This window comes from Grampus griseus (assembly GCF_964374135.1).
Source record: "Grampus griseus genome assembly, chromosome: 3".
In the NCBI taxonomy this organism is placed as follows: domain Eukaryota; kingdom Metazoa; phylum Chordata; class Mammalia; order Artiodactyla; family Delphinidae; genus Grampus; species Grampus griseus.
Genome location: NC_139019.1, coordinates 126,868,098 through 126,880,821, shown reverse-complemented (window position 1 = coordinate 126,880,821; position 12,724 = coordinate 126,868,098). Strand labels below are relative to the sequence as shown.

General features: G+C 44.6%; 1 protein-coding gene across 1 annotated transcript in view; it reads right to left on the bottom strand.

Annotated features, from left to right (window-relative positions):
- Positions 1-12,724, bottom strand: part of SLC36A1 (solute carrier family 36 member 1) — a gene marked incomplete at its 3' end in the record, with an annotated part of 40,691 nt that overhangs the window by 11,240 nt on the left and 16,727 nt on the right. Inside the window, exon 8 of the mRNA XM_082652155.1 lies at positions 9,624-9,790. Coding sequence (XP_082508281.1) covers positions 9,624-9,790 — 167 coding nt within the window. The remainder of the gene's footprint in view (positions 1-9,623; positions 9,791-12,724) is intronic.

Below are 12,724 nucleotides of genomic sequence, written 5' to 3'. Positions count from 1 at the left end.
AAGCTTCGGAGAGACGGAGGAGAGCGCAGCCACAGGGGTGCGGAGGGCAAAGCTGAGAGATTCCTGCACAGAGGATCGGTGCGGACCAGCACTCACCAGCCCGAGAGGCTTGTCTGCTCACCCGCTGGGGCGGGCGGGGCTGGGAGCTGAGGCTCGGCTTCAGTCAGATCGCAGGGAGAGGACTGGCGGGGAGAACACAGCCTGAAGGGGTTAGTGCACCACAGCTAGCCGGGAGGGAGTCCAGGGAAAAGTCTGGACCTGCCTAACACGCAAGAGACTTTTTCTTCCCTCTTTGTTTCCTGGTGCGGGAGGAGAGCGGGTTAAGAGCGCCGCTTAAAGGAGCTCCAGAGAAGGGCGCGAGCCGCGGCTATCAGCGCGGACCCCAGAGACGGGCATGAGACGCTAAGGCTGCTGCTGCCACCACCAAGAAGCCTGTGTGCGAGCACAGGTCACTGTTCACACCTACCCTCCCGGGAGCCTGTGCAGCCCACCACTGCCAAGGTCCGGTGATCCAGGGACAACTTCCCCGGGAGAACACACGGCGCACCTCAGGCTTCTGCAACGTCACGCCGGCCTCTGCCGTCGCAGGATCGCCCCGCATCAGTACCCCTCCCTCCCCCCGGCCTGAGTGAGCCAGAGCCCCCAAAGCAGCGGCTCCTTTAACCCCGTCCTGTCTGAGCGAAGAACAGACATGCGCAGGCGACCTACACGCAGAGGCGGGGCCAAATCCAAAGCTGAACCCCGGGAGCTGTGAGAACAAAGAAGAGAAAGGGAAATCTCTCCCAGTAGCCTCAGGAGAAGCGGATTAAATCTCCACAATCAACCTGATGTACCCTGCATCTGTGGAATACATGAATAGACAACAAATCATCCCAAACTGAGGAGGTGGACTTTGAGAGCGAGATTTATTACTTTTTCCCCTTTTCCTTATTCTGTGAGTGTGTATGTGTATGCTTCTGTGTGTGGTTTTGTCTGTATAGCTTTGCTTTTACCATTTGTCCTAGGGTTCTATCCGTCCGATTTTTTGTTTTCCCTTACTTTTTAAATTTTTTTTCTTAAAAATTTTTTATTTTAATAACTTTATTTTATTTTATCTTCTATCTTTCTTTCTATTTTTTCTCCCTTTTATTCTGAGCCGTGTGGATGAAAGGCTCTTGGTGCTCCAGCCAGGAGACAGTGCTGTCTCTGCCTCTAAGATGGGAGAGCCAACTTCAGGACACTGGTCCACAAGAGACCTCCCAGCTCCACGTAATATCAACGGCAAAAATCTCCCAGAGATCTCCATCTCAACGCCAAGACCCAGCTTCACTCAACGACCAGCAAGCTACAGTGCTGGACACCCTATGCCAAACAACTAGCAAGAGAGGAACACAACCCCATCCATTAGCAGAGAGGCTGCCTAAAATCATAATAAGCCCACAGACACCCCAAAACACACCACCAGACGTGGACCTGCCCATCAGAAAGATAAGATCTAGCCTCATCCTCCAGAACACAGGCACTAGTCCCCTCCACAAGGAAGCCCACACAACCCACTGAACCAACCTTAGCCACTGGGGACAGACACCAAAAACAATGGGAACTATGAACCTGCAGCCTGTGAAAAGGAGATCCCAAACACAGTAAGATAAGCAAAATGAGAAGACAGAAAAACACATAGCAGATAAAGGAGTAAGGTAAAAACACACCGGACCTAACAAATGAAGAGGAAACAGGCAGTCTACCTGAAAAAGAATTCAGAATAATGATAGTAAAGATGATGCAAAATCTTGGAAATAGAATAGAGAAAATAAAAGAAACGTTTAACAAGGAACTAGAAGAACTAAAGAGCAAACAATGATGAACAACACAATAAATGAAATAAAAATTCTCTAGAAGATATTAATAGTGGAAATAACTACTGCAGAGCAGAATAAAGAAAAAAGAATGAAAAGAACTGAGGACACTCTCAGAGACATCTGGGACAACATTAAATGCACCAACATTCGAATTATAGGGGTCCCAGAAGAAGAAGAGAAAAAGAAAGGGACTGAGAAAATATTTGAAGAGATTATAGTTGAAAACTTCCCTAATATGGGAAAGGAAATAGTTAATCAAGTCCAGGAAGCACAGAGGGTCCTGTACAGGATAAACCCAAGGAGAAACACGCCAAGACACATATTAATCAAACTATCAAAAATTAAATATAAAGAACAAATATTAAAAGCAGCAAGGGAAAAACAACAAATAACACACAAGGGAATCCCCATAAGGTTAACAGCTGATTTTTCAGCAGAAACTCTGCAAGCCAGAAGGGACTGGCAGGACATATTTAAAGTGATGACAGAGAAAAACCTACAACCAAGATTACTCTACCCAGCAAGGATCTCATTCAGATTTGATGGAGAAATTAAAACCTTTACAGACAAGCCAAAGCTGAGAGAGTTCAGCACCACCAAACCAGCTTTACAACAAATGCTAAAGGAACTTCTCTAGGCAAGAAACACAAGAGAAGGAAAAGACCTACAATAACAAACCCAAAACTATTAAGAAAATGGGAAAAGGAACATACATATTGATAATTACCTTAAATGTAAATGGATTAAATGCTCCCACCAAAAGACACAGACTGGCTGAATGGATACAAAAACAAGACCCGTATATATGCTGTCTACAAGAGACCCACTTCAGGCCTAGGGACACACACAGACTGAAAGTGAGGGGATGGAAAAAGATATTCCATGCAAATGGAAATCAAAAGAGAGCTGGAGTAGCAATTCTCATATCAGACAAAATAGACTTTAAAGTAAAGACTATTACAAGAGACCAAGGACACTACATCATGATCAAGGGATTGATCCAAGAAGAAGATATAACAATTGTAAATATTTATGCACCCTACATAGGAGCACCTCAATACATAAGGCAAATACTGACAGCCACAAAAGGGAAAATCGACAGTGACACAATCATAGTAGGGGACTTTAACACCCCACTTTCACCAATGGACAGATCATCCAAAATGAAAATAAGGAAACACAAGCTTTAAATGATACATTAAAGAAGAAGGACTTAATTGATATTTATAGGATATTCCATCCAAAAACAACAGAATACACATTCTTCTCAAGAGAACACAGAACATTCTCCAGGACAGATCATATCCTGGGTCACAAATCAAGCCTCGGTAAATTTAAGAAAAATGAAACTGTATCAAGTATCTTTTCTGACCACAATGCATTGAGACTAGATATCAATTACAGGAAAAAACCTGTAAAAAAATACAAGCACATGGAGGCTAAACAATACACTACTTAATAACCAAGAGATCACTAAAGAAATCAAAGAGGAAATCAAAAAATACCTAGAAACAAATGACAATGAAAACACAGTGACCCAAAACCTATGGGATGCAGCAAAAGCAGTTCTAAGAGGGAAGTTTATAAAAATACAATCCTACCTTAAGAGACAGGAAACATCTCAAATAAACAACCTAACCTTACACCTAAAGCAATCAGAGAAAGAAGAACAAAAAAACCCCAAAGTTAGCAGAAGGAAAGAAATCATAAAGATCAGATCAGAAATAAATGAAAAAGAAATGAAGGAAATGATAGCAAAGATCAATAAAAGTAAAAGCTGGTTCTTTGAGAAGATAAACAAAATTGATAAACCATTAGCCAGACTCATCAAGAAAAAAAGGGAGAAGACTCAAATCAACAGAATTAGAAATGAAAAAGGAGAAGTAACAACTGACACTGCAGAAATACAAAGGATCATGAGAGATTACTACAAGCAACTCTATGCCAATAAAATGGACAACCTGGAAGAAATGGACAAACTCTTAGAAATGCACAACCTGCCAAGACTGAATCAGGAAGAAACAGAAAATATGAACAGACCAATCACAAGCACTGAAATTGAAACTGTGATTAAAAATCTTCCAACAAACAAAAGGCCAGGACCAGATGGCTTCACAGGCGAATTCTATCAAACATTTAGAGAAGAGCTAACACCTATCCTTCTCAAACTCTTCCAAAATATAGCAGAGGGAGGAATACTCCCAAACTCATTCTACGAGGCCACCATCACCCTGATACCAAAACCAGACAAAGATGTCACAAAGAAGGAAAACTACAGGCCAATATCACTGATAAACATAGATGCAAAAATCCTCAACAAAATACTAGCAAACAGAATCCAACAGCACATTAAGAGGATCATACACCATGATCAAGTGGGGTTTATCCCAGGAATACAAGGTTTCTTCAATATATGCAAATCAATCAATGTGATACACCATATTAACAAATTGAAGGAGAAAAACCATATGATCATCTCAATCGATGCAGAGAAAGCTTTTGACAAATTCAACACCCATTTATGATAAAAACCCTGCAGAAAGTAAGGATAGAGGGAACTTTCCTCAACATAATAAAGGCCATATATGACAAACCCATAGCCAACATTGTCCTCAATGGTGAAAAACAGAAACCATTTCCACTAAGATCAGGAACAAGACAAGGTTGCCCACTCTCCCCACTATTATTCAACATAGTTTTGGAAGTTTTAGTCACAGCAATCAGAGAAGAAAAAGAAATAAAAGGAATCCAAATCGGAAAAGAAAAAGTAAAGATGTAGTATCATGCAGATGACATGATACTATACATAGAGAATCCTAAAGATGCTACCAGAAAACTACTAGAGCTAATCAATGAATTTGGTAAAGTAGCAGGATACAAAATTAATGCACAGAAATCTCTAGCGTTCCTATACACTAATGATGAAAAATCTGAAAGTGAAATTAAGAAAACACTCCCATTTACCACTGCAAGAAAAAGAATAAAATATCTAGGAATAAACCTACCTAAGGAGATAAAAGACCTGTATGCAGAATATTATAAGACACTGATGAAAGAAATTAAAGATGATACAAATAGATGGAGAGATATACCATGTTCTTGGATTGGAAGAATCAACATTGTGAACATGACTCTACTACCCAAAGCAATCTACAGATTCAATGCAATCCCTATCAAACTACCACTGGCATTTTTCACAGAACTAGAACAAAAACTTTCACAATTTGTAGGGAAACGACTAGGGCTTCCCTGGTGGCGCAGTGGTTGAGAGTCTGCCTGCCAATGCAGGGGACACGGGTTCGTGCCCTGGTCCGGGAAGATCCCACATGCCGCGGAGCGGCTGGGTCCGTGAGCCATGGCCACTGAGCCTGCGTGTCCGGAGCCTGTGCTCCGCAACGGGAGAGGCCACAACAGTGAGAGGCCCGCGTACCGCAAAAAAAAAAAAAAAAAAAAAATGGGACAGGAGAGAAAGCCCAGAGATAAACCCACACACATATGGTCACCTTATCTTTGATAAAGGAGGCAAGAATATACAGTGGAGAAAAGACAGCCTCTTCAATAAGTGGTGCTGGTAAAACTGGACTGGTACATTTAAAAGTATGAAATTAGAACACTCCCTAACACAATACAGAAAAATAAACTCAAAATGGATTGAAGACCTAAATGTAAGGCCAGACACTATCAAACTCTTAGAGGAAAACATAGGCAGAACACTCTATGACATAACTCATAGTAAGATCCTTTTTGACCCACCTCCTAGAGAAATGGAAATAAAAACAAAAATAAACAAATGGGACCTAATGAAACTTAAAAGCTTTTACACAGCAAAGGAAACCATAAACAAGACCAAAAGACAACCCTCAGAATGGGAGAAAATATTTGCAAATGAAGCAACTGACAAAGCCAAACTTTACAAGCAGCTCATGCAGCTCAATATCAAAAAAACAAACAACCCAATCCAAAAATGAGCTGAAGACCTAAATAGACATTTCTCCAAAGAAGATATATAGATTTGCCAACAACATATGAAAGAATGCTCAACATCATTAATCATTAGAGAAATGCAAATCAAAACTACAATGAGATATCATCTCACACCAGTCAGAATGGCCATCATCAAAAAATCTACAAACAATAAATGCTGGAGAGGGTGTGGAGAAAAGGGAACCCTCCTGCACTGTTGGTGGGAATGTAAATTGATACAACTAATATGGAGAACAGTATGGAGGTCTCTTAAAAAACTAAAAATAGAACTATCATATGACCCAGTAATCCCACTACTGGGCATATACCCTGAGAAAACCATAATTCAAAAAGGGTCATGTACCAAAATGTTCATTGCAGCTCTATTTACAATGGCCAGGACATGGAAGCAACCTAAGTGTCCATCAACAGATGAATGGATAAAGAAGATGTGGCCCATATATACAATGGAATATTACTCAGCCATAAAAAGAAATAAAATTGAGTTATTTGTAGTCAGGTGGATGGACCTAGAGTCTGTCCTACAGAGTGAAGTAAGTTAGAAAGAGAAAAACAAATACCATATGCCAACACATATATATGGAATCTAAGAAAAAAGGAAAAAAAAAGGTCAGGAAGAACCTAGGGGCAAGACGGGAGTAAAGACACAGATCTACTAGAGAATGGACTTGAGGATATGGGGAGGGGGAAGGGTAAGCTGTGACAAAGTGAGAGAGTGGCATGGACATGTATACACTACCAAACGTAAAATAGATAGCTAGTGGGAAGCAGCCGCATAGCACAGGGAGATCAGCTCGATGCTCTGTGACCACTTAGAGGGGTGGGATAGGGAGGGAGGGAGACGCAAGAGGGAAGACATATGGGAACATATGTATATGTATAACTGATTCACTTTGTTATAAAGCAGAAACTAACACACCATTGTAAAGCAATTATACTCCAATAAAGATGTTATAAAAAAATGCAATATAACTCCAACAAGCCTATTTATATCCTTCCCATTTAATTCAGTGCTCCCTAGAATCGGACAGTGACCACACAGGGCAAGAGGCAGGAGCAAAATCCATCTTTGCATTCCACTAGGGTTACTATCCTACTACTGCTTCATGTGTAGCTTCTCAGGGAGACTGCTGACTCACCATGGGACATGTCTATCTTATCCCAGGCCTAGGACTGTGCAGAGGAGTAAAAAGGTATCATCAGTAAGTATTCACAGATCTGACTTGATCATTAAAGGGAAGGACACTGCCCCTAAGCAAAGCTCCACTTCACATAAGACCCTCATGCATTATGAAGTGAGAAACACAGACCTCCCTGCCTTGGAAATCTATTTAAAAGTGGTGATTATATTGTGCATGACGCATACTGAATTCCTCTGTGGTCGAAATTAATACCTAGAAGATGTTCTAATGCTATGAGCAGAACATCCTGGAAGAAACTGAGATTGACAAAATGTCTTACTTGTTCCAAGAAGAGATGATAAAAATCCTTGGGGAAAAAAACAGCTAGTGGCTCTATAATTAAACTCAGTGCAGCACCGAAGCCTTCTGGAGTGCTGGCAAGTCTAGAATCAGGATAGTCACCTGCTGGGATGGCCAAATAAATCACACCCGAATGGAGGCAGAAAGATCAGGGTAGCTGGGTTTGAAACATCAGAGGAAAGAAGACAGATGCTCAGCTATGGCTTCAGATTATGTGGGCTGCTTCTGCGGCCCCTGATCCACTTATCTTCACTTATGCGAGCTACCACCCGACTCTTCTCTCTTGAAAGGGCAGGAACATTTGGAAATTTAAAAGCAGGCATCAGAGGGAAAGAGAAAGACTTTCAGAAAACAAAAGCCCATTTCAGGGCTACCACTTGGCTGGCCATACAACAAACCTAGTCCCCAAAGCCCTGCTGATTAGGGTGTCCTGTGCGAAACGCTGATACTCCTGAAAAGACGTTTTTCTCGATTTTCTCAATCTGTCCTTGTACAATGCCTCACTGATCAGAGTTCTAAAACCAGACTGGCCTGAAAGGTTATTCTGATCCCTAGGGCATTCGACAAGCTTCTCAGAATCTGCTCACGGCTGCTCTCTGCAATGAAACTGTAATCTTCCGAACAGAACTGCTGCTGAAGACACACCCTGTGACATCTACCTTTTTAGGAAGCATTTCAGTGTGTCTCAGTGCTTCTCTACAATACAGCAACCATGACTTAGGGAAAATGAGATACAGAAGGGTTCCCAAGCATCCCGGGCCCACGGTGAGAGGCTCCATCTGCACCTGCACGTGGAGCAGGTGACAGCCATGGGACAGGCACAGCAGAAGCTGGGAACCAGGCAGGTTTGCCCTCCTCTTTCTCCGTCTATTTAGAACGGTTCAAGGTCAATGGACTGGATGCTTGACCATTCTGGGCTCAGATCTCCGGGGAGAAATGGCAGCGTCAGTCAAGGGATCAGCCAATCCATGCAGCGTCCATTTCCATCGGGATGACTCACGCAAAGCATAAAGCTCTTGCAGCATCCTACTTCCCCATAGCGCCAGTTCAGTATTAGAAAGCTCACACACGTCTTTTGCTCTTCCTGACAATCCTGGCAGAAATGACTGTTCTTATTTCCCAGAAAGGGGAACTGAGGCAGTGAGAAGCTGTGATCTGTCCAAGGCCGTAGAGCTGGGACACGGCAGATCACCTCTATCCTCTGGGCCCCACTGGCTTCCTGGTAACCTCTCCTCATTTATAAATGCCTCACAGTCTCAGCGCTTAGTCCTCCTTTTCATTCAAAAACTTTTCACTGGGTTTTGATCGTACGCCAGGCACTGTGCCAGGGGCTTGGAGTAAAATGACGAACTGGACAGTTGCTGCCCTCAGAGCTTACAATGTAGGGAGATCACAGTACAGGTAAACAGACAACTACAACACAATGGGAGAAGAATTAGGACAGGATCCTCACGGGACTCCAGGGCAGCAGAGAGGAGGGCCACTGACCTAGACTTGAAGTTGCTGCGGCTGAGACATCAGAGAAGTTTCTCAAACAAAGTGACGCCCAGGCTGAGTCCTCCTCACTGAGAAGGAATAAGGTAGGGGTGGGGCTAGAGCCTGAGTGGCCCTGACTGTACCTGAAGGTTTCCTGTTTATCATAAGAACTAAAGGAAGCCTTTGAGCCTTCTCAATGGGCAAGTGCATGACTGCACTAAGGGTTAGATGGCTCACATGGGTAACAAGAGGAGAACAGATGGGGAGAGAGAGTCAGACCCAGGCAGGGAAACCAGCCAAAAGGCTTACTGGGCAGCCAAGGAGGGATGGTGCTAGGCTAGGGGCTGGTGGCAAGTGAGAGCTAAAGTGAAGTGGGCTGGGGCTTCCCTGGTGGCACAGTGGTTAAGAATCCGCCTGCCAGTGCAGGGGACACAGGTTCAAGCCCTGGTCTGCGAAGATCCCACATCCCGTGGAGCAACTAAGCCCGTGCGTCACAACTACTGAGCCTGTGCTCTGGAGCCCGCGAGCCACAACTACTGAGCCCACGTGCCACAACTACAGAAGCCCATGCGCGTAGAGCCCGTGCTCTGCAGCAAGAGGAGCCACTGCAGTGAGAAGCCCGCGCACCGCAATGAAGAGTAGCCCCCGCTCGCCACACCTAGAGAAAGCCTGCCTGCAGCAACGAAGACCCAACGTAGCCAAAAATAAATAAATAAAATAATTTTTTTTAAAAAAGTGAAGTGGGCTGATTTAAGAGATAGGGAAGAGGAAAAAATCACATTCTGACCCTCATTAATTTTTTTAAAAACCCAGTGCTCCCAGGCTTCCATCCTCCCCAACATACCAACAGTTGGGCAGGTTGAGGGTTATGCTCCCTTGGATGTTAGCTCCAAATTGCAGGTACCCCAGACACCCCAGGCTGATGTAGAGGACAGTGATGATAGCCATTCCCACATAGAGGATGAGCGAGAACTTCCGGGGATCCTTCATTTTGTTTTCAAGGGGCAGAACCTAGGAGAGTAGTGAGAGAAGAGAAAGCATAGAATAAAGCAACATTAACGGCCAATGACAACAACAAAGTAATATTCTCAGAAAAAAGTAACTTCTCTATCCCCAACTTCCCCCAAAGCACATCTGTCCTTGACTAGACAGACAAATGCAAGCTGTTCCTCATTAGTTGCGCTTGCCGAGCTGGAGGAGCTCTGGAGCCTGCTGTCTAAGCAGGAAGTCCCGGGAGGTAAGGGCGGGCAGGCCCGGAAGCCAGGACTCCTGGCACAGCCTGGCTCTTTGCCTCTGGCTACAAGATCCCTGTGGGCTGGGAGTGCTGTTTGCTCCTCAAATGCAGGTGGCATGGCACCCAGCAGGCCCTCTCGCATCATGCCCACCCAGCGCAACAAGGAAGAGACACGGGTGGTGGCCCAAGCCAGCTGTACCTCACCTGAAATCACAGCTCTACTAACCTGTCCCAAGAATGCAAAATGCAGGTCAGGGAAAACTGCCACTCCAGTTCCCAGAAACTGTTTCCTTACCTCAAAAGGGGTGGGCACTAGCAGTGACAAGTGAAATCTCCAAGTTAGAGAAACCGAGAGGACCCTGGAGGTTGAGGCTCGTGGAGATGTATAACAAAACCCCGTTTCCAGACTGTTTCAAACCACTGATCCTCACGGTCTTCTCCCTCATAGCAGAGAACTTTCTTTTTTTTTTTTTTTAATTTATTTATTTTATTTTTGCTTGCGTTGGGTCCTTGCTGCTGCACACGGGCTCTCCCCAGCCATGGCATGCGGGCGTCTCATTGTGGTGGCCTCCCCTGTTGTGGAGCACGGGCTCCAGGTGCATAGGCTGCAGTAGCTGTGGCAGGCAGGCTCAGTAGCTGTGGCTCGCGGGCTCTAGAGCGCAGGCTCAGTAGCTGTGGTGCCCGGGCCTAGTTGCTCCACAGCATGTGGAATCCTCCCGAACCAGGGCTCAAACCCGTGTCCCCTGAATTGGTAGGCGGACTCCCAACCACTGCACCACCAGGGAAGCCCAGGACTTTCTTTAACATTAGCCAAAGCCAAGGAAAGGCCCCTTTTTTTTTTAACACTTAAAATTTTTATTATGAAAATTTTCTTTTAAAACATTTAAGTATAGTTGACTTATAATGTTGTGTTTAATTTCTGCTGCTCAGCAAAGTAACTCAGTCATACATATATATATATTCTTTTTCATATTCTTCTCCATTATGATTTATCACAGGTTATTGAATACAGTTCCCTGTGCTATACAGTAGGACCTTGTTGTTTATCCATCCTATATGTAATAGTTTGCATTTGCTAACCCCAAGCTCTCAATCCTTCCCTACCCCCGACCTCCTGGCAACCACAAGTCTGTTCTCTCTATTTGTGAGTCTGTTCTTGTTTTGTAGATATGTTTGTTTGGGTCGTATTTTAGATTCTACATATAAGTGATATCAGATGATACTTGTCTTTCTCTTTCTTACTTTATTTAGTCTGATACGCTCTAGTTGCATCCACATTGCTGCAAATGGCATTATTTCATTCTTTTCAATGGCTGAGTAATATTCCATTGTGTGTGTGTGTGTGTGTGTGTGTGTGTGTATGCCACATCTTCTTTATTCATTCATCTGTCCGTGGACATTTAGGTTGCTTCCATGTCTTGGCTATTGTGAACAGTGCTGCTATGAACACAGGGGTGTTCAAATTATAGTTTTGTCTGGGTAGATGCCCAGGAGTGGAATTGCTGGAATTGCTGGATCACATGGCAACTCTATTTTTAGGTTTTTGTTTCAATAAATTTATTTTTATTTATTATTTATTTAGGCTGTGCTGGGTCTTCGTTGTGGCATGTGGGCTTCTCTAGGTGCAGCGCACCAGCTCTAGAGTGCGCAAGCTCAGTAGTTGCGGCGTGTGGGCTTAGTTGCGATATGTGGGATGTTAGTTCCCCGACCAGGGATCGAACCCGCATTGGGAGCGAGGAGTCATAACCGCTGGACTACCAGGGAAGTCCCTATTTTTAGTTTTTTGAGAAACCTCCATACTGTTAGGAAAGGCCCTTAATGAAGGCTGGTTCGTATAGGGACAGGGAAAATAGCAAGTGTGACTGTGACAACCTTCATGATCTGCTGTCAACGGCCCCTGGCTGGCCTGACTCCCAAAACGTGAGTCACGGCAACATCAAACTGCCCCCGCCCCACCACCCCCCACCCCCGCCCGTCCCAACTGTCTTTGATCTTGTCGTTATGCTCATTTTCCTTGAGGGAAATGAGGCAGAGCAGGTCTGAGCCAGACACACCCTTTGAGCCAGCTGCCGGCCTGGGGCTCTGGGGCGTATCACTGCTCTGTATCTCCAACTGGCCCTCAGCAACCCTGCCCCCCACCACCCCCCCCACCACCCGCTGCCCGGCTCAAGGGGCTCAAGCTTCAGTTGATCCACAGCCAATGAGAAACAGTTTCTAAGCTTTCCTTGGGTTTCTTTCTATGGAGAGTCTCAGGAGCCAGAGGGCAGGGTGCCCATCTCCTCCAGCCCAGCCAGCCCAGGTCAATGGTGCAGAAAGAGAGAGAGCACGGGAAATCCCAGTGAGTCCACTGCTCTTACCCGTCATGCCCAACAGCCCTCAGATCCAAACTAACAGTCAAAACAGCAGTGTCTCTATTGTAAAAAGAGAAAACATGGACAAATCTTGAAGTAACAGATAATGACGATTACAGAATCACTCTGTATCCAAGCCTCAGCTAATGAAATGAAGCAAAGAACAATTTCTGCCCTGTGCTGCTAGGGGAAACTGACAAATGCAGTACAACGTTCCTAAAGAAACCCGGGCATCTTTCCGCACTCACTCAGCCTCTTCTTTCCAGTCCCGAGTGCTCGGGACCTCTTTCTCCTGCTATAATACAGGCCCCTTCAGGCCTCTGCCCCAGCAGCAGGGAAACCATATATGTCTGTGAATCA